This window comes from Podarcis cretensis (genome assembly GCF_951804945.1).
Source record: "Podarcis cretensis genome assembly, chromosome: 13".
Lineage (NCBI taxonomy): Eukaryota > Metazoa > Chordata > Lepidosauria > Squamata > Lacertidae > Podarcis > Podarcis cretensis.
Window position 1 is genome coordinate 22,668,258 of NC_137182.1, and position 19,259 is coordinate 22,687,516.

Here is a 19,259-nt window from a genome sequence, read left to right on the forward strand (position 1 = left end):
CGATTGCTCTGAAGGAATTGGGACCTACACCCAAGTAGCAAAATAGCTTTAATACAAGGTCTCCAGCAAAGTAACTGAAAGTAAACTTCTTGCTTTTTTTCACACCTGAGATGGCTTCAGAGAAAGATTAGAGACATTTACCAGGTTAACTAAACTAACCCTTCCATGTTCAGAGGCAGTATTTCTGATGCTGGTGGCAAAACAGGTGGCTAGAAAATGACTGTCATTTCTCGCTCTGATCTTCCCAGAGCCATCTAAGTTGTTACTGTTGGAATCAAGACTGCTAGCCTAAAGCTGGACTTATGGACTCTCATCCAACAAAACAATTCTTACGAGTCCTTCCTACCCCCACCCCCCAGTTCAAGTTATTTCAATTAACCATTGACACAGATCTAGTGAGGTTGTTGTTGGTGTGTGTGTGTGTGCGTGTGTGTGTGTGTGTGTTCAGTACCCTCAAACGAGGAAAATATTTGCAAAAGACTATGCACTTGTGGATCTAAGGCACAATTCAATCAATCACTGCTGGATAGCTGTCTCAACTCTTGTCAGCGCTTACGCCAAGACCGTGAAAAGAAAATGGGAGTGGGGACTTATGATGGGGTTTTGTTAGGAAAGAGGAGAAATGAGTAATCAGGTGGTGCATTTAAAACAAAGTCATAAAAGGGGGTACGAAACAGTTGAGGTTGCGGGGCTCTTACAAACTAACACACACTTTAAAAACCAGGGTTAATCGGCTTGTAGAGTGGAGTTGGGCAACGCAGCCTTGGTGGAACACCAGCAGCTGCCCTGAGAGCATTGTTGTCAAAATAGCTTGTGGCTGTGAATTAGTTTCTCAATAGAGAAACTGCTTCCCAGTCTCTGTTGCCTTTACCCTCCCTCACAGCAAAGCGGCAAGGGATTATTTTGCCACCATTTTACAGATGGATGCTTGCGCAGCCGAGATTCTCTGTCCCAGCAATAAACGCAATCTTAACCTGTAGAAACCACAGACTTGGTGGTTTCCTGTATGCGCCTACTCTGCTCACTCCTGATGTTCCTGGGCATGCATACACACAGTTTAAACGCCCCACACCCTGCCCCCACTGTTCTTTGGATCGGGGCCAGCGACTTGTCCCAGTGATTCCGTAGGAGGAATCAAGACTGCGGCTTGCTCTGCGATGCGCCCGTTGCGGAAACACGTCGGCCGCACCAAGCATCTTTTACCTGCAGACACACCTTGCCTCTAGCCCATCATTCCACAGCCCTCTACAAATCCCCCCAAGTCTGCTTTAAAATGCAGAGAGCGCCCGTCATTTCTAGTTCATTTATTTATTTATTAAGCAGAACAATTATTTCTTTGGAAAAAAAACAGAAGTATTTTTCTCCCTACACTACACAGCATGTTGTATTATCCACTACCCTATTTACTTTTTATTTTTTTTAATCTATTGGTGCTAAGAGGTAGATAAACAAACATGAATTGGTTATATTCATTCATATTATATGTATATATGGTCGTCATGCTGGCATGACATGCAGCTCAAACAGGCACTTCGGGGTGCTGCTTGATAACGCTGGCTGAGAGGCTTGGGGAGGTGGGGGGGTGGAACCCAACCTGAACTAAGCCAAGGCACGGGCTGGTGCTGGGGGGTCTTTTCCCTCTTCCATCATGAACATGCAGTGCCCGGAATGACCCTGATTAAAAGGGAGAGTGTCAGATTTAAGGAAGCCGTGACTTAGGATTCCTATTTGCTGGAGAAATGCTGGACCAGGGCAGGCATTTGAAAGGCTAGAAGTGAGCTTTCGAGTCCTACAGAACTCTTTTATTACTCAGGCACCGCTGTTTTAAAGCAGAGGTGCTAGGGCTAGACTCAAGCTGGTCCAGCCAAGTTTCTGCTTTTTGGAAGCAGACAGCAGACCCTGATCTGGCTAACGGCATCCACAGGTGCAAGTAGGATTTTAAATCTAAAAAGGGTGCTGTCGGTGTTCAGAGAGTGAGCGCGGTACTCACACCACCAACTAAAAATGCACACACAACCTCAAATACTCCACCCTACATATTAGGCACTCTTTGATTCAGTCACTCTAGAACAGGGCAACTGTTTAGATTTCCGGACAGCTAAATCCTGGTCGAGAGGGTTCCATTTCTATAGGCACAGCCAGGAAACAAATTCTGTATTCCCTTTGCAATTACAGAATCAAAGAAGCAGAAGGTATTGCTCCACAACCTGCTCTGTTTGGCCCTTGCACCACCCTTGGGAAGCAGATAAGGCTAGGCCAGCTTATTATATTCAGCATAAGGGTATTTTGAAGGAATAAGTGGGTCGTCCCCGTCCCCCCCGCCGCTGCTTCAGGATATCTGATAGTTGCGTACAGTTTAAATCAGACACCTGCGCCAAATGGTTGTTATCTTGTATGTAGGCAACAAAATGCCAAAAAGATGCCAGTTTCCCTGAAAATTGTGTAAACCAGTCATTCCATCAAAAAGCACATGCTTTTTTTGGGCGAGGGGAATGCTATATATTGTAGGCAGGGACCAGTGACAGCAATCTTGCCTTCTTCTCTCTGACACTCTCCCCATAACTACTACTTAGTTTACAGTCACTGCCATTCCAGCTAGACGCGCTTCGTGTTTTGAATGCCACTTGTATCAAATCGATCCTTGCCTGACACGGCTGTCCTCTTTTGCCTGTACACCCAACCGCAAACCAAGGGAGATAATTTAGCTTTCAAAAAGTCAAACGTGTAAAAAGATGCAGGATTCAAATACAGATTTAAAGGAGTGAGAAGACTAACACTGTATTATTATTATTTTCAAGAAGGTTGTGTAGCCAAAATTTAAGCCAGGGTGTGAATGGAACAAATGGTGATGTACCATCGTATTTTGCCTATTAGAAGGCAAGTGATTCTCACCCTTTGCAGATTCTTACAATCAGCTTCCAACATGTTTAAGCTGAATGCTGCGGGGTTTGTTTGTTTTTGTACTCTCCCGCATAAGAGACACCACTTGCATTCATTCTTACTATGGATGCTTGCTAAAACGTCACTTGAATGGTCAGCTTGTGGCTCCACATGCACACAGTGATTTAAGCTACTGATGAGTAAAATATGGCCTACATCCACCTTATCTGAATCTTCCCTGCTTTCACTAGACATGGCCAAACAACGTCTTGCCTCCCCCCAGTTCTGTTCAGTATAAAACAACTACAGAAGAACTCCTGGGTCAATTCTCAGCTGGCTGTGTGCAAGTCAAACTCTTTCATCTGAACGGACCTTCCATGCAGCTGCTGGTAGATGATCCCTCTCATACAATGTGGCCTGATTACAGAAAATTCCAGCCTTGGACTAAACTATCCAGCCTGTTTACTAAAATCGTTGTTTGCATCTTCAGTTGTTGTTCCTGGGCTGAAAAACAGGATGTACCAACACTGCCCCCTAGGCATTTGCAAGCTGTCTCCCCAAGGAACTTAAGTCAAGACCTGTAATGTCTTCCTGTTTTCGAGTTCTTCTGGGGGGGGGGGGGAGCTACAGATAAAAAGGGGTAATGGCTTCTTCCCTCTCTTCTCCAGGTTTGGTGCAGCAGGATCCAGCTTGTCGCTTCTTGAAGATATTAGAAAAACTCCTATTCAAACAGGAGGCTGGGGTGGGGTGTCTCTGTTTATTAACATTATCATAGCACATGGCTTGGAAACGTAACCTGCTAGCGACTGGCTTATTTGCTCTGATGTTGTAACTGAACTACGTAACAGACTGAGCAGACTTAGGAGCCTTTGAATGAAAAGCGAGAAGAGATCATGCTTGCATGTGCTTCTGGCATGTGAATCAATTCAACTGTGAAATAAGAGAGGTCTATTATGGTCTAGAGAGAAGTGTTTTCCAAGCTTGGGTCTCCAGCTGTTTTTGGACTACAGTTCCCATCATGCCTGACCACCGGATCGGCTAGCTGGGAATGATGGGAGTTGTAGTCCAAAACCAGCTTGAGACCCAAGTTTGAGACTCAAGGAACGGACAGAACAAAGGCACAGGTCCTTAAAACTCAAAAGCCCCTGTCCCAAGATGGATGTAGCCTATGTCTTGCATACAGGAAGCACCAGGTTTAATCTCTGGCATTTCCAGGTAAGACTCCTGCCTGCAACTCTGAAGAACTGCTACCTGTCAGTGTTGTAGATAATTCTGACCTAGATGAACCATTGGCCTTACTTGGTATAAGGCAGCTTCCTATGTTTCTATATACCCTGCCCCAGAAATCCATGCCAAGCAATGCCAGCTGCCACAAGATTAAGTGGAAGGTAATATCTGAGCAGCTATGGCTAACGTTGCCGATTTTCAGAATAACCCATCTCGGTCGTGAAAACTGGAGTTTCGGCTTGCACCACAGGAGTTTCCTTGTTGCAGAACTTACAAAGTTCTCGAGAGAGAGAGCAGAATTCACAGGTGACATGTTCGTGAGCTTTTGGGCCCCTGCTGTATTTTGGCCAGACAGTGCCACTAAGCCAGTTTTACTGGATCCCACTGCACCAGAACTAAAGCGAAGGGTAAGAGTTTGCGGCAAAAATTAAGAGAAGCCACCATTCCACTGCATAAGTTATCTTTACTATTCTTCCTTGAGGTAGCTGTCCCAGTTTAAGGGGAAATGGTGGTAGCCAGACGATCCTAGGATTCTTTTTTCCATCTTCTTCAAGGCTTATGTAGGGAAACAGCCTCAGAGTGTGGATAATTCTCTCTCTCTCTCTCTCTCTCTCTCTCTCTCACACACACACACTCTTCTAGAATTTGTATCTTACTGTGAACTTTGAGGTAGTATATGCATGTGTAAATTTCATAGCTATTAACACCTGTGTATCCTCCAAGTAATAAAGTTGTGACAGAGCCTCTTCAATTTCAAAAACTTTTTGAAAAGCCAAATTCATATCTGGCACACATCTTTTAAAAAAGAAAGACCTTGTTTTGTTCCCATCTTTCAAAAAGAAAAAAGCCAGGTCAGATGAATGACTCTGGGCTCATTATGACCGCCTGAGTCTAATTCCTCTTCACGGCTACGGGTCTGGCTTCCAAAGCCTTGTTTTTTAATTCTAAAGCAAGTTAAGCAACCGTTTTTGGATATGCCGGTACTTCTGGGTGACCTAAGACTCAGGATACCTTGAGAAATCTTCAGAAGGCATATGAAAAAAAATGAAAAAAGAAGAAGAAAGTAATCTGGCCCTTGGACCAGATTCCATTTAAAAACATTCCAGATTTGGTCCTAAGAGAACCAAAGTGTGAGCACAAAGTCAATTTTCCAAAACATATTAGCCGTTAAGAGTTCCACTGCACCCCGCTACCTTTAGAACTCCACATGGAAACCCCAACCTCATATTAACTGTAGTGTAGGCTGTGAATATTCCACATATTCGCTAAGAACACTCACGTTAAGGTTTCCAGGCCTCCTGGCACTGCTTAAATGCATGCTTTAAAAACAACCACCAGAATAAGCCTGGATGGAAGTTCCAATGGTCATAGGGTTATTTGCTTTTCACAGCTCCTTGCCCTGCTCTGCCCTGCCCTGATCGCCCCTAAGTCATTTATGCCCCTGAAGTCTTTAAGTTTCTCCAGCATCCCGTTCCTCCTCTCCAGAAGGCCTTTAAAAGGTAAGGAACAACCAAACCAGCTTGCCAATGAATTCCATTTATGTCAAATTCTAGAAAGAGGAGGCTCGTTCTTTCTCAATCGGTCCCTCCCTGTAGCTGGTGGGCATATGGCAGAGGGAGATGGGCCAGTAAGGATATTCTCCCACCATTGTGCAAAGGCTAGGGTGCCTGAACAGGTCTGAGTTTGCCAAGCAATCCTGGCATGCCTGACACTGAACCCCATCACATTGCCGAGGATGCTGGGGCACATTCTAGCGGGTGCACATTAGATTTGCAGGGGATACTTGCTAGGCATGACCGCATTAATGCCCCATATTAAACGGAGAGCGCATGTTAGAACACAGGTCCCCCTACCTCAGTGCAAGGTAAGGTGGGTATTAGCAATCAAGCCGTCCCTTGGGAAATCTTGTCGGCCTCTTCTGAGCCCTCCAAGTTCCCCATAACACAGCCTGAGTGAGGTATTTATACCAGCTTAATTTGCACAAGGCTGGATGAAGATATGAAAGGCTTCATCCACACTCTTTATGTTTCAAGAGCTGTAGTTTGTTAAGGGTGCTGAACATTGTTAGGAGACCCTGACACTCTTCACAAACCTACAATTTCCAGAGTTCCCAGGGAAAAGAGGTTGAGTGTTAAACCACTCTGGGAATTGGGGTCTTAGAAGGGTCTCCTATCAATGCTCAGCATCTGTTAACAAACTGAAGGGTTCTGTGCCTGTTTAAAAGAATCGTCCTCATCTCCAACATTTTCTGGTGGAGCTGAGAGCTCTTTGATTAAGAGATCTCTAGGTTCCTCAAATAACTAGACTTCCCAGGGCGCAATGGGCTGGGAGAGGGAACCATGACAGTTACGTTGGCTTGGATTTGCAGTTGTGTTGCGCTAAGGATGACATTTCCTGTTATCTTAAGGCTTTGTTGGTTATGCCCATCAGACTTTGAAAATATACTTGCTTCCTATCATGTTCAGAAGGACTGCAGCATACTAAATACCCTGCTTCTTGTTCTCTGGGATGATGTGAAGATAAAAGCCAAGATGCATAGCAGCACTGAACAAGCAGGGGATGCCTTCACCCTCACTCTTGGGGCAAAATAGGATGCACACTAAACTATAATTAAAATGGCAGCGAACGGGTCAAACCATGCTCTTGTGGAGTCCCAATGCACCTAGCTTTCCAGGTTAAGCTCACAGTGATAGGCTGAGGTATTAACGTAACCAGCAAAAATAATTTTTCATTCCCTCCCTTTTGGAAAGGAGTCGCTTTTCCTTGGCTTGCCAAGTAGGCTTTTGCCACACAGAAAACATGTTACAGATTTTCTGCATACTGTCTTTGAGCCATTTTCAGACTGCTCGATGGTTAGAAAGAAACAAATAACCCAAAATAAAAGTGGTTTCCCAAGCTACTCACGTTACACAATCATGTTAAACCCATATTTAACTTTTGACAATGGGTGGGAAATGGCTGAGGGGTCCTATATTCCCAGCACTCTTTCTGTCAGAGAGCTTGTTCAAACATTTTTTTATTTTATTTTTAAGAGAAGCCAGTGGGATTTTTCAGCACTTTCCTGGCTGTTTACCAATCAGAGTTTGAGGTAAAGCTGGAGTTAGTACTTTGGGGGAGAACTCATAGCCCTCAGTACGCCGTTACGGCCATCTCAGCCCCATTTTTGAAATTAAAAATGATTGTAGCAGGAGGAAGGAATCAACTTGAGGTCCTGGGGGAAGAAGGGCAGGAACAGGCAGATCGAAACAGCAAATAGGCGCCAGGTCCAATGTCAAATTCTCATCTCAACTGAAGCCACAAACACAGTCCTAGTATCTTAGAAATTTGCGGTGGATTCTGTTTCCCAGAAGCTATAAAACTGGGAGCTGTAAGTCATTGAACAAAAATTTCAAAAGCGTTCGAGGCAATCCAAACGACAAATGTGGACATTAAAGAAAGAGAGGCAAAACTCTGTGCAAAACTCACAATTTGGTGGTGGAAAAAAATAGCAGGCCTTAGTGGCATGACATAGTGCGACCGGACTCCAATGGCTGTGCATGAACAACCACAAAAAAGCAACAAATTACTGAAAGCAAAAACCTTAACATTTTACCAGCTTTGTACAGAACTCTCGTCACTGCAATATCTAGTCATCATCTACATTTGATAGTTAAAAACAGACCCAGTGCCCCTCCCTGCCCCATCGCATACAGAAGCTCCCATCTTCCAATCACGGCCTGTTAAAACTATCATGGAAGTTTACAGGATCCCTGCATTGCCAATGATTTGAACACCAAAAAGTTGCCTGGTTCTTATGGTTAATTCTATGCCTATTTGGAAAGTGGCAACCACCCCACCCAGAACAAACATTTATCCATTTTGTCTAGAACTTTTAAAAAACTGCACACAGCAACAATTTGATCCTAAGAGTGTTGGGAAAGGGGTGGGAGTGTGTCCCCCCCCACCTCTCCTAAGATTGCAATTTGAACCAAATACCCAAAATTGCTTGCTGTTGACAAACAAAACACCCACTTTATTTGTCATGGCTGATGTCTGAATAATAATCATTAAAAACTGGTCTATGCAAGTCTGTATTAAAAGCAGAGAAGTGAGAGATTTATTTTTTAAAAGAAGGAAAGTGATTTACCACCCACCCACTTTCTGTAGGGAAAAGAACAGATGCAGGGGTGATATTGGGGGCGACCGAGGGGCCCCTCTGCCCCAGGTCTTTTGCAAAACACCCCAGATTCCGACCCTCCCATCTCCTTTTTAAAACTTTTAAAAGCGCCTTTCTTTGCTTACATTCTGAAAAGCTGGCCTGAATATGCATCGCTACGTATTTAAGCATATGCAAATTTGTGGCATGGCCCAAGTATTTTTTAAGGATCTAGCAATGCCCCTGAATAGATAAGATGTATTTGAAACAATACTCTCCCCCTCCCCCCTTCCTAATTTTATAAACCATTCCTGGTTTCCTTTCCTAACAAGAGAGCATCTTGCAATTTTCCTAAGCTGATAAAAGGGGCCAAAAGAAAAAAGAAAAAGAAAAAAAAACCACACCACGCCATAACATTGATCATGGGCTAACATCAAAGTTTTCCAGTCAAAAATGCAGATTAGAGAGCCATATGGTTAGCTGTACGTGTTGTCGAAAGGAAAATCTGATACTACTTGATTATTCTAGAAGCTGGGAAATTTGGGAGCTGTTCTTCTCAGTCTCTATAATCTCTACAGAAAAGGGTAGTTACTTTTTTTTTTAAAAGAGCAAAGATACATTGAGCAGCCCAATACAGCAACCCTCAAAAACCCAGAATTCCCAGTTTATATGTGAGTAAAAGAGCCTCTGGGTAGAAGTATCTGTGTCAAGCTGGCCTCTCATGAATTCATTTACAACAGATGAAAATTACACATTCAGAGGGCTTTCTACTCCAAGTGCAATGGAGAGTAGCAAACAAAACTTCCTTTAAAAAAAAACCCTCCACAAACCTTTTCAAATAACGTCAGTTGGGGTTGCGTTTTTCATCCTTGAGAAGGTACAAAAACCACACCGAAAATTGGCTCCCATTTCTTTTTCTTTTCTTAAAAAAAATAACGGCCTGCTTCTCCTCAGTAAAACTGAGGTAATCTTTGTAAAATATGTCACAGCACCATAGCGGAAAAGAGGGTCACATGTCTACAAGGTCAAGAGTTGGGTTCTGATTCTTAAGTTTTGTTCCTGATCTGCGTAGTTCCTTGATCATCATCAGCCTCCGAATCCTCGACTAACTCAAACCTCCATTTTGATTTCTCTGGTTTTGCTGCAGTGAAGGCTGAGTTTATGCAACCAAAGACCCTCAAAATTGTGTGGTGTCTCTGGTGGTTTCCTCACCTGGTCACTTGTATAAATTACAAGCTGGTCCCATGAGGCTGGGGGAAGCTACCATCTCCCTAGCCTAGACAATCAACCATGGACCAGCTATTTTCAAGTGACTTCTCTTTGCATTTTATTGCTAGAATGCCATTATCTGTGCAAGCAGCAACACCTACTGATGGAAAACATGGCTGAGAAATCCCACCTTTTGCAGGCCAAACAGCAAAAACCATTGATATCCAAATCCGGAGAGAATAAACAGGCCTGAACTTTAATCCAAGCAACCAACCATAGAGCTACAAACACCTACATTGATTAAGTAAACTCACCCCAACATCCAAATTAAGAGAATTTAAATCAGGACAAGACTCTAGACTGCAGTTTGGTGTTTGTTTTTCTTACATATGCCTTTTTGAGGGTGGCGTCTAATCACACAAATTTTAACGATTTGGACACTGTAATCAAAAGGTGCAGATCCTAAACCAGCCATATTTTTGAGGGGCTATTTGATTCTCAGAGTAAGGCAAAGACCGAACTGTCGTTTTTAGGGGTGGAGAGAGATCTGCCATCTTTTCCGCTACGTCTGAAGTCTCTGTCGTTCTCCATAGAGAGCTCATAACACTGCCGACCTGCATAACAACTTCTGGCTCATAAGAAATTATGAAACTTAACTTCTCTTTTCATTAAAAAAATAAAATATTCAAGACTATCAGCTTTTATATAAAATATCAGCAAGCCCAAAAACAAAACAATTGCTGAGGTAACTTCATACCTTGAGGTAGCTTTTTTCCCTCCACATTTTCCTCTCATTTTTCTTTTTTTCCTATTTTCCCCGTCCTTTTCCCTTAAAACACACAGCAATGCCTGACCTTCCTGCACACGTCTCTTTGTTGGGAGGCATGAAAAAGGACAGAAATTGCTTCAGTGTAAACAGCAAGATCCATGCAGCCGCTTCAATCTAAAATTCAAAGTTGTCAGTCGAGCATTAGGAACGTGGAAAACACACTGGAACTGGATTTGCCTGCTGTTGCTCAACCCAAACCTGGATCTCAAGGCTTTTGTGGTGGGACAAACAGGCCCAGTCCCAAAGGTATTGGTTAAACCTGGCCATCCAGCGAGTCAAATTAGAACAGAAGTCTTGTCTCTGCTAATATAGATGTACATTGCAATGCAAAGATTGCTTTGCCCCACAGAACTCTTTTTCTCTGCCCTTCTTTCAGGGATGGCAAAATTTGATCCAGCACGACACTAAACCCATGCTGATGTCAATGTGCTTGGCTTAAGATCACGATGTTAGCTTCAAAGATCAGGTCACATATGCCTCTAGACTAAATCTCAATTATTTCTATGCAATTTGATTCCCAAGTTGAGAGAGCTTAAAACCCAGAAATCTTGATTTCCCCAGAATCTGCACATTCGGATTGAAAGGTCCATTGCAACAGCCTCTGAATGGAATTGAGATCTTTGGGCATGGTGTTCCATCCATGTGAGAAAGTCATATAGTTTGCTCTCTGCCCTGGACACATAATGATTCCTCCTGGGTTAGGTTTGTTGCCCATGCTCACTACTCAGAACTGCCCTGGGGATGACAGATGTGCAAGAAAGGACTAATTTGTACGCAGAGTGGTACACTGCCTTCCCCAGTTGCCTCTGCAAAGGCGACTTGGCAGCTCGCCCTGCTCTTTTAAGACTAAGCAACATTGGGTGTGCCACGAGAACGGAAATCCTATGCACACGGACCTGGAGTTAAGCCCTCTTAGAAGCTAGTGAGTGGGCAGGGCTTATTTTACATTGTGGGGAGTCAGGCCTGCAGGTCTTTTAGGTTAACAGGGGAACATAAACACACCCAGAAGCATACTTTGGATGATACTGCTGCAAATCCATTTTGAATCCAAATGGCAGGAAAATTAGCACTGGATTCACCTGAGTTTTAAGCTCTCTGGAGCACTGTGGGGATTGGGTGGGTTTTCTTCAGGGGAACAGCGAGATTTAACCCATCAGGTGCCTGACTGAACGCAGAGACAAAACTTTGTTCGGTAATCTGGCTGCCAGCCAGGCAGTTTCCTGTCCTTCACAGATACTCACAAATCCATTGTATTCATATTTGTATAACACATTTTTTCTCTCTCTTTCTTTTTAAAGTTCGCGTAAGAGTGACTGGGATCAGTAACCACATTACATTCTTCTGATGTCTATATTTGGTATCGCCTCATAAAGACGTTCGACATTCCTGTGGCAGAAAAGATCTTTCCCTCCCCCCTCCCCACTTTCCAAAATTAAGTCATTCCAATTCTCAAGAAAAAATTACTTTTGGTTTCAGTTGTACCCCCCCCCCCCCGGTTTTCCCTCCCTTCCCAACCCCCAGATCGAAATCCAAATATAATGGGGTTTTTTGTTCATACTGGACTCCTCCATTTCCCTGGGAGCGGGATTCAGACACATTGGTTTGTTTCCTACAGCAGTACTTGGGGCGGGTGGTAATTTAAACCTGGGGTTCAAGGTCCTTGATAATGCTATCCTATACATGCACACCTAGGAGCAAGTCCCACTGAACTAAATGAGGCTTACCACTGAGTAGACATGCACAGGTTTTCACCGTGTAAGTCCCCAGGGTCACCCATTTCAAACATACGAGTTAATATCGAGGAGGAAGCCATTTGCCCTGACACACTCGGCTTTCAGGTTCTCTGGGTCAAGGCAGACATCTTTCCCTTCTTTTTGGTATATCTAAGCACTGAGGTTCCTTGAAAGTAGGGCAACGTGATACCAAAAGTGATTAGAGATGGACGCTCAACAGGTGGAGCTCCCTGGGCGAGACCTCTCCAAGTAACGCAACACTGCGATGGGGAGGAACTTCTGAAACCCTGACCTGTTCTAGAATTAACCAAAGAGGATTTGGGGATCTAATTCTCCTAGGCTGGGTGGGTGCCTGAAATCATGGGATTCTGGCCTGAGAAATTTTCGCCAACATGTCAACCAATTTCTTTTCTTCTGTTCCACCCCAACCCCAAGGGTGTGGTTTTAAAGCCAGGCTATGGCTCATGTGTCATGCAATCCAAGGACCTGTGTGTATTTAAAAACAACAACCACCCTCCATTGATCTAGCATTGATAGGTTGTACAAGACCTTTTTGGGGTTTGGGCCATCAAGGGCAGAAGCAGGAATTCCCAACATGGTCTCTGTGTGACCTCCGCTTGTCTCCACTGTGCTCCCCGGGGCACAAGTCCCCTAAGCAGGGACAGGTCCGTGAATACACCCTCTTGCCGCCCCACCCAAGGCTGCTTCTGTGCATTTAAGCCACCAGCTGGCTACAGGTCTACCCTAGAGCAGGAGGTAATTTGCCAGAGGTGACCAAGGTGGGGGGATGGGGCAACTATAGCTTCTGTTCAACAGAACCTGGGAGCAGATGGCTATTCCCCAGGGGACTGCAGTCGGCTTTGCTCCATAGCAAAGAACTTGACATCCATTTAAAGTCTCTAGGCAGGGACATTCCAGAGAACACTGCATAGGTTTAAGCTGCAGTGATTTCATTAGGATTTAAGCATGCTCAATTTTTCTCTGGAGAGTGTCTGGCTAGTGTGACAGGCATGTCAACTGCAGGCAGAAGCATAAACCCTGAAGTGTCCCTTGGAATTACGGGGATTGTGTGCATTTGAAGCAGGAAATGGGGTTTTATTTCATTTTAGTTTGATGTGGGTCTGGACTGAAACATCAAAATTTACACCCACAAATTCAAGAGAGTGGCACCGGAGTATAAAATAACCTTTCTTAAAAACAAAATAAAAAAGACAAAGCCGCCTTACCTTACTTAACCATTAGGTTAAAAAAAAATTCATACGTTTTCAGCAAAAATTAAAAACTTGCTCAGCCATATCTGCTCTTCGTGACTAAAATTTGGTTTGCAACCTTGGATTTTTATAAGAATCAGATGGTGCATTTAAAAAAAACAAACTACTAAAACCCCAAGTTTGGGTGTCTCTTATAAAAAATCTGCCCCCCGCAAAAAAAAAGGGGGGGGGGAAGCTGAGTGAGTCAGATCAAGAGATGCTTCCGCAATTGCATGAAGCTTCTCCGGGTTCAAGCCATAGCTTCTTCTTTTAAAAAATTGAACTGGATATATTTAAATCTGGTGACTTTCTATTTCATGAGTATTCTAATTTTCTGGGACACATTCCCATGATCTCTGTCTTTTATCAGTGATGTTTTGCAATTCACTCCACCAGGACTCCTAATTAAGTATTTGCTGACTTTGGTGGATTAAAATCTTGACATGCTTCCCCATTGCTTGATTTTCGAATTATTTCAATACTTTCCCTGTCTTAACAAATGAAAATACCCAGGGCAGTTGGGTCAGGGGGGAGAGAGAGAGAGGGAGAAAGAATGCACTTATTTCCTTAATTAATTAAGGAAATTGGAAACTTTTCAAGAAAGCTGGCTCAATTCAGATACCACACCAAATACATGGTTAACAGTACAATCTTGTATGTGTTTACTCAGAAGCAAATCCGACTGAGTTTAACAGGGCTTACTCCCAGGCAAGCGACTAAGGGGTTATAGTCTAAGGAAGCTTAAGTTTGGTTTGACATACAGTGGTACCTTGGTTTGCATATGTCTTGGTTTGCATACGTTTTGGATTACAAACACATCAAACTCGGAAGTGCGTGTCCCAGTTTGCAACCTTTTTTTGGATTACAACCCATTTTTTTTTTTTGGATTATGAACAAAAAATTTTTGGAGGCGCCATTGGTCTAAGCGTGCCTTGGGTTACAACCTGTTTTGGTTTACAAAGGGACCTCCGGAACGGATTATGGTTGTAAACCAAGGGTACCAATGTACTGTCTGCCCTGACAAATCATGTTTTGTAATTTATCTGAATTGCTGGAACATAGCTACAACCCTTTCTCCAGCTCCGGAGGTCCTGGCACAGAAGAAATTGAAGCAGGAAACAGAGAAGAAGCTCTAAACCACCATTTCACTCTGTGCCAGGAAGCTCAAACCATCGTGTGGCTTTTCCTTTATTGCTACTATAAACCATGGTTTGGTATCAACGTTTGAATTAAGCCATTGTGTGGTTTTTAGGGGGGAGACTTCTGAAAAGACAGGGTTATTGCCTTGTTTTCCCTCCCTATGTCTCTTTGTTTTCAGGACAACTGGGATTATGTGGTGGGCAATTGAAGGAGAACCAAACCCTCCCCATCGGTTGACAATTTCTAAGAAAGAAGGGGTGGAGGAAACCTTAATACGTGGGTAGAATTCTATGCTCAAAATATATTTTGAGGAAACCTCTCAACGACGTGTGTGTGCCATTGGGATGAAAAGTTGGGAGCTGGTTTTACTTTTAGGGCAGGTATACACAAGCTGAGGGCGCATGGGTCCAGATAACCCCCAGCCTACTTGTGCAACCCTGCAAGTCATCCTTCCCCACATGGTGCCCCCCTTCAGATGTTTTCACCTCTATTTCCCATCAGCCCTAGCCAGCATGGCCAAAGGTCAGTGGTTGTGGGAGGTGTTGTCCAAAAAACAACACCTAGGGAGCGCCAGGTTGCAGAAGCCTGCTGGGAGTCTTAACTCGGGGCCGCAGCAAAGTGAGGGAAAACCTGACAAGTGGGGCTGGCAGAGCAATTTTCAGTTCTGGCAACTGGTACGGAGCCGAGCGCCACCAGAAACCTAGAGATGAAAGCTGCCATGACCAAGCAAGGTGAAGTCGTGGGATGGAAAACATGGCGACTTTGGAGTCAGGCTGCTTTCCTGATGGTGGCAAGGTCAGCCGAAGCATCTTCTCCCGGGTCAAAACACTCGGCAGCTCCAGTTATTTGGGCACACGGCCGCAGCAAAAAGAAACTCTGACAACCAGGCCTTAGCGGAGTTCCACAACCACCAACTCAAACAAAACTTGGGTCATCCAAAAAACAGGTAGAAAGGTTCGTTGGATAACCCTAAAGAATCTGGTCCCACTCCATTTTCCTTCTCCCGCTGACTGGGAAAACTAATGTGGCTTTTGTTTTGTTTTTCAACGTGGGGATGTTGAGGGCAGATTAAGTTTCCCAAATAAATCCCTAAAAGTGTTTTTGATTGGGGGGAGAGGGGGTGTGATTTACATGCCTTTGCTCTGCCCTTCGTTTGGTAAAAAGCACAGCAAACTGCATGGGGGAACGCTCCCGCCTCCTCAAGCTACTGGACTGCAACAGACTATGGGATCCGATTAGGATTTTTCTTTTCTATTGGCCGATCCAATCCCCCTCCCCGCTCCATATTTATGTGTGTATATATAAATATACATACACATACATACATACATCCTTACATACATACGTGCTGCATGCCTGAGGAATAAACACACATACACACACATATATATATTATATATATACACACAGCATGACCGAGGAGCCAATCGCACACTGCCTTTGGCTCATGAGACATTAAGTCACCCGTCTACAAGAAAGTTACTAATGCCCTCCTACGGTAAACTGATTCCCAGCCACTCTTAGGGTTCTGCATCAACAGCTCATCACTCTTTCGGCTTGGCTTTGTTTCATCCGTTGTCAATGTCGTCCGTTCGTCCATCACTTCCTTTCTCTCTCTCTCTCTTTTGTTTTCTCTTTCACACACCCGGGGTAAAGAAACTTCCTATTTCCTCCGTGTTTGCGTCTGGCTGTTCTGCCCCTTCTGATGTTGTTGTTTCACCTGAGCGAGGATATCGCGTATTTTGCGTTGTGCCATCTGGCAAGAAAAAGATTTGGGGAGGGGGTTGAGAGAGAGGGCGAACAGATTTATAACAATGGCACTGGCTTGATATGGTGGATCAACCTTCCCTGCCTGGGTGTCCGCCAGATGTTCTGGACCACAACTCCCATTACCTGTGCAGGCTGGGGCTGACAAACTCCATGAAGTACAGTCGTACCTTGGAAGTCAAATGGAATCCGTTCCGGAAGTCCGTTCAACTTCCAAAACGTTCAGAAACCAAATCACGGCTTCTGATTGGCTGCAGGAAGCTTCTGCAGCCAATCGGAAGCCGTGGAAATGAAAGAATGTTCACAAACCATAACACTGACTTCCGGGTTTGCAGCGTTCAGGAGCCAAAACATCCAAGTACCAAGGTGTTTGGGATCCAAGGTATGTCTGTATCTGAAGGAGTCAAGAGTCCCTGAATCTTCCAGGCTGGAAGTGGGATCTTGAGATGATGTGGAGTTGTGTAATACCGAGCTCTAAAATCCACAAAACCAACTTGGATTGAGGCAGCTGTTGGGAGCAGAGAGAGCCACCTCGCTACCTTGTCCCTCCCGTTCGCATGAAATTTAGGCACTTTTGTTTTTTCAAACTAATTGATCAATGTGAGATCTGAGGAAGGAAGGAGGTAACTCCTTCCCCATGTTACGTGTATAGCCCCAAACAACTTGGGTCCCAAATGTCTGGTGAATGCCTGCTCCTATTGATTTTATTGAAAATTAATACCGAAACACATTTATTTAAATAAAAATAAAAAATAAAAAAATAGTCCAGTAGCACCTTATAGACCAACGAAGTTTGTTCTGGTATAAGCTTTTGTGTGCATGCACACTTCTTCAGATAACGTCTTCATATCTGAAGAAGTGTGCAAGTGCACAAAAGATATGAAGACGTTATCTGAAGAAGTGTGCATGCACACAAAAGCTTATACCAGAACAAACTTAGTTGGTCTATAAGGTGCTACTGGACAATTTATTATTTTTTTATTTTTATTTCGACTGCGTCAGACCAACACGGGCACCTACCTGAATCTACATTTATTTAAAGAAAAGAAAAAAGAATGCCCCCCCCACCTTCTAATCTGGCTCATGCTTTCAAGATCTCCATATAAGTATAGTCAAACCTCGGTTGTTGAATGTAATCCGTTCCGGAAGACCATTCAACTTCTGAAACGTTTGACAACCAAAAACTGAAAGCGGAAGCCTCAATACAATAGGGAAACTCAGAATGGAAGCCGCATCAGACGTTCGGCTTCCGAAAATCAATCGAAAACCAGAGCAGTTACTTCCAGGTTTTTGGCATTCGGGAGCCAAAACGTACAATAACGGAGGCGTTCAGGAACCAAGGTTGACTGTATGTGTGTGCATTTTCCACCTTGGAGCCTTTGCACAAAGGGAGGATTATAAATACATTCAAGAAATAAACAAACCAATGCTTATTGTGCCTGCCACACTCATTTGCATTGGGATGAAGCAAACCATGATTCCTGGCTTAGCACCACATCCAAACCATGGTTTGCAATTGATTTCCGTCTCAACAAACCACAGTATGTAGCCAAGGTTTGATCTTGGTTTGCTGGAGCAACCAGCAAGATCCCACGTTCAATCCCTGACATTTGGAGTTTGGGCAAGAAATGTCCCCTTGTCTGAGCCCCCAGAGAGGCTGCTGTCAGTCAGTGTAAGAAATCTTAAGTTTTTGCTCCTTTACAGAAAATCCACTGACCATTTAAATTGTACATAGGCTTCCTGAACATAACACAAAACAATACTTAAGCACTTTGGAAAGAGATTACTCCAGTCTTAGGCTTAATCGCTTCCTCTCTTCCTTGGCATGTACCAGATTCCTGCTGTAAGTTTAAACCATGGGTAGGCAACTAAGGCCCGGGGGCCGGATCCGACCCAATCGCCTTCTAAATCCAGCCTGCAGACAGTCTGGGAATCAGCATGTTTTTACAAGAGTAGAATGTGTCCTTTTATTTAAAATGCATCTCTGGGTTATCTGTGGGGCATAGGAATTTGTTCATTTCCCCCCCCCCAAAAAAAAATATAGCCCGCCCCCCCACAAGGTCTGAGGGACAGTGGACCGGCCCCCTGCTGGAAAAGTTTTCTGACCCCTAGTTTAAACCATGGTGATTGGAATAAACCAGGTTCAGAAACCAAGGGTTGATCTTTGCTTGTGTCAATAAAAGGTAAAGGTAAAGGTACCCCTGCCCGTACGGGCCAGTCGTGTCCGACTCTAGGGTTGTGCGCCCATCTCACTTAAGAGGCCAGGGGCCAGCGCTGTCCGCAGACACTTCCGGGTCACGTGGCCAGCGTGACAAGCTGCATCTGGCGAGCCAGCGCAGCACACGGAAACGCTGTTTACCTTCCCGCTAGTAAGCGGTCCCTATTTATCTAGTTGCACCCGGGGGTGCTTTTGAACTGTTAGGTTGGCAGGCGCTGGGACCGAGCAACAGGAGCGCACCCCGCCACGGGGATTCGAACCGCCGACCTGACGATCGGCAAGTCCTAGGCGCTGAGGTTTTACCCACAGCGCCACCCGCGTCCCTTGTGTCAATAAACTATAGATTAAATGAACTACAATTTGTCCTTGCTGGGCGTACCAAACTGTGTCTTTTAACCTGGGAGTGGGTGCTTCTGATACTGCTAAACCTGCTTTTTCCAAACTGCTGCCCTCGAGATTTTGTTGGGACTTAAAATTCCCATCGTGGGACGCAGGTGGCGCTGTGGGTTAAAGCCTCAGCGCCTAGGACTTGCCGATCGAAAGGTCGGCGGTTCGAATCCCTGCGGCGGGGTGCGCTCCCGCTGCTCGGTCCCAGCGCCTGCCAACCTAGCAGTTCGAAAGCACCTCCGGGTGCAAGTAGATAAATAGGGACCGCTTACCAGCGGGAAGGTAAACGGCGTTTCCGTGTGCGGCTCTAGCTCGCCAGAGCAGCGATGTCACGCTGGCCACGTGACCCGGAAGTGTCTCCGGACAGCGCTGGCCCCTGGCCTCTTAAGTGAGATGGGCGCACAACCCCAGAGTCTGTCAAGACTGGCCCGTACGGGCAGGGGTACCTTTACCTTTACCTTTAAAATTCCCATCTTTCCTCACC

General features: G+C 44.7%; 1 protein-coding gene across 2 annotated transcripts in view; it reads right to left on the minus strand.

The window, feature by feature from the left end:
- Nucleotides 1-3,876: 3,876 nt before the first annotated feature.
- IGF2BP1 (insulin like growth factor 2 mRNA binding protein 1) overlaps nucleotides 3,877-19,259 on the minus strand; it is a 78,607-nt gene continuing 63,224 nt past the window's right edge. For both annotated transcript variants that reach the window (XM_079949634.1, XM_079949633.1), the window contains exons 15-16: nucleotides 10,511-16,159; nucleotides 3,877-10,478 (exon numbers count right to left, since the gene is read on the minus strand). In XM_079949634.1, coding sequence (XP_079805760.1) covers nucleotides 16,067-16,159 — 93 coding nt within the window. In that variant the 3' untranslated portion in view covers nucleotides 3,877-10,478; nucleotides 10,511-16,066. The remainder of the gene's footprint in view (nucleotides 10,479-10,510; nucleotides 16,160-19,259) is intronic.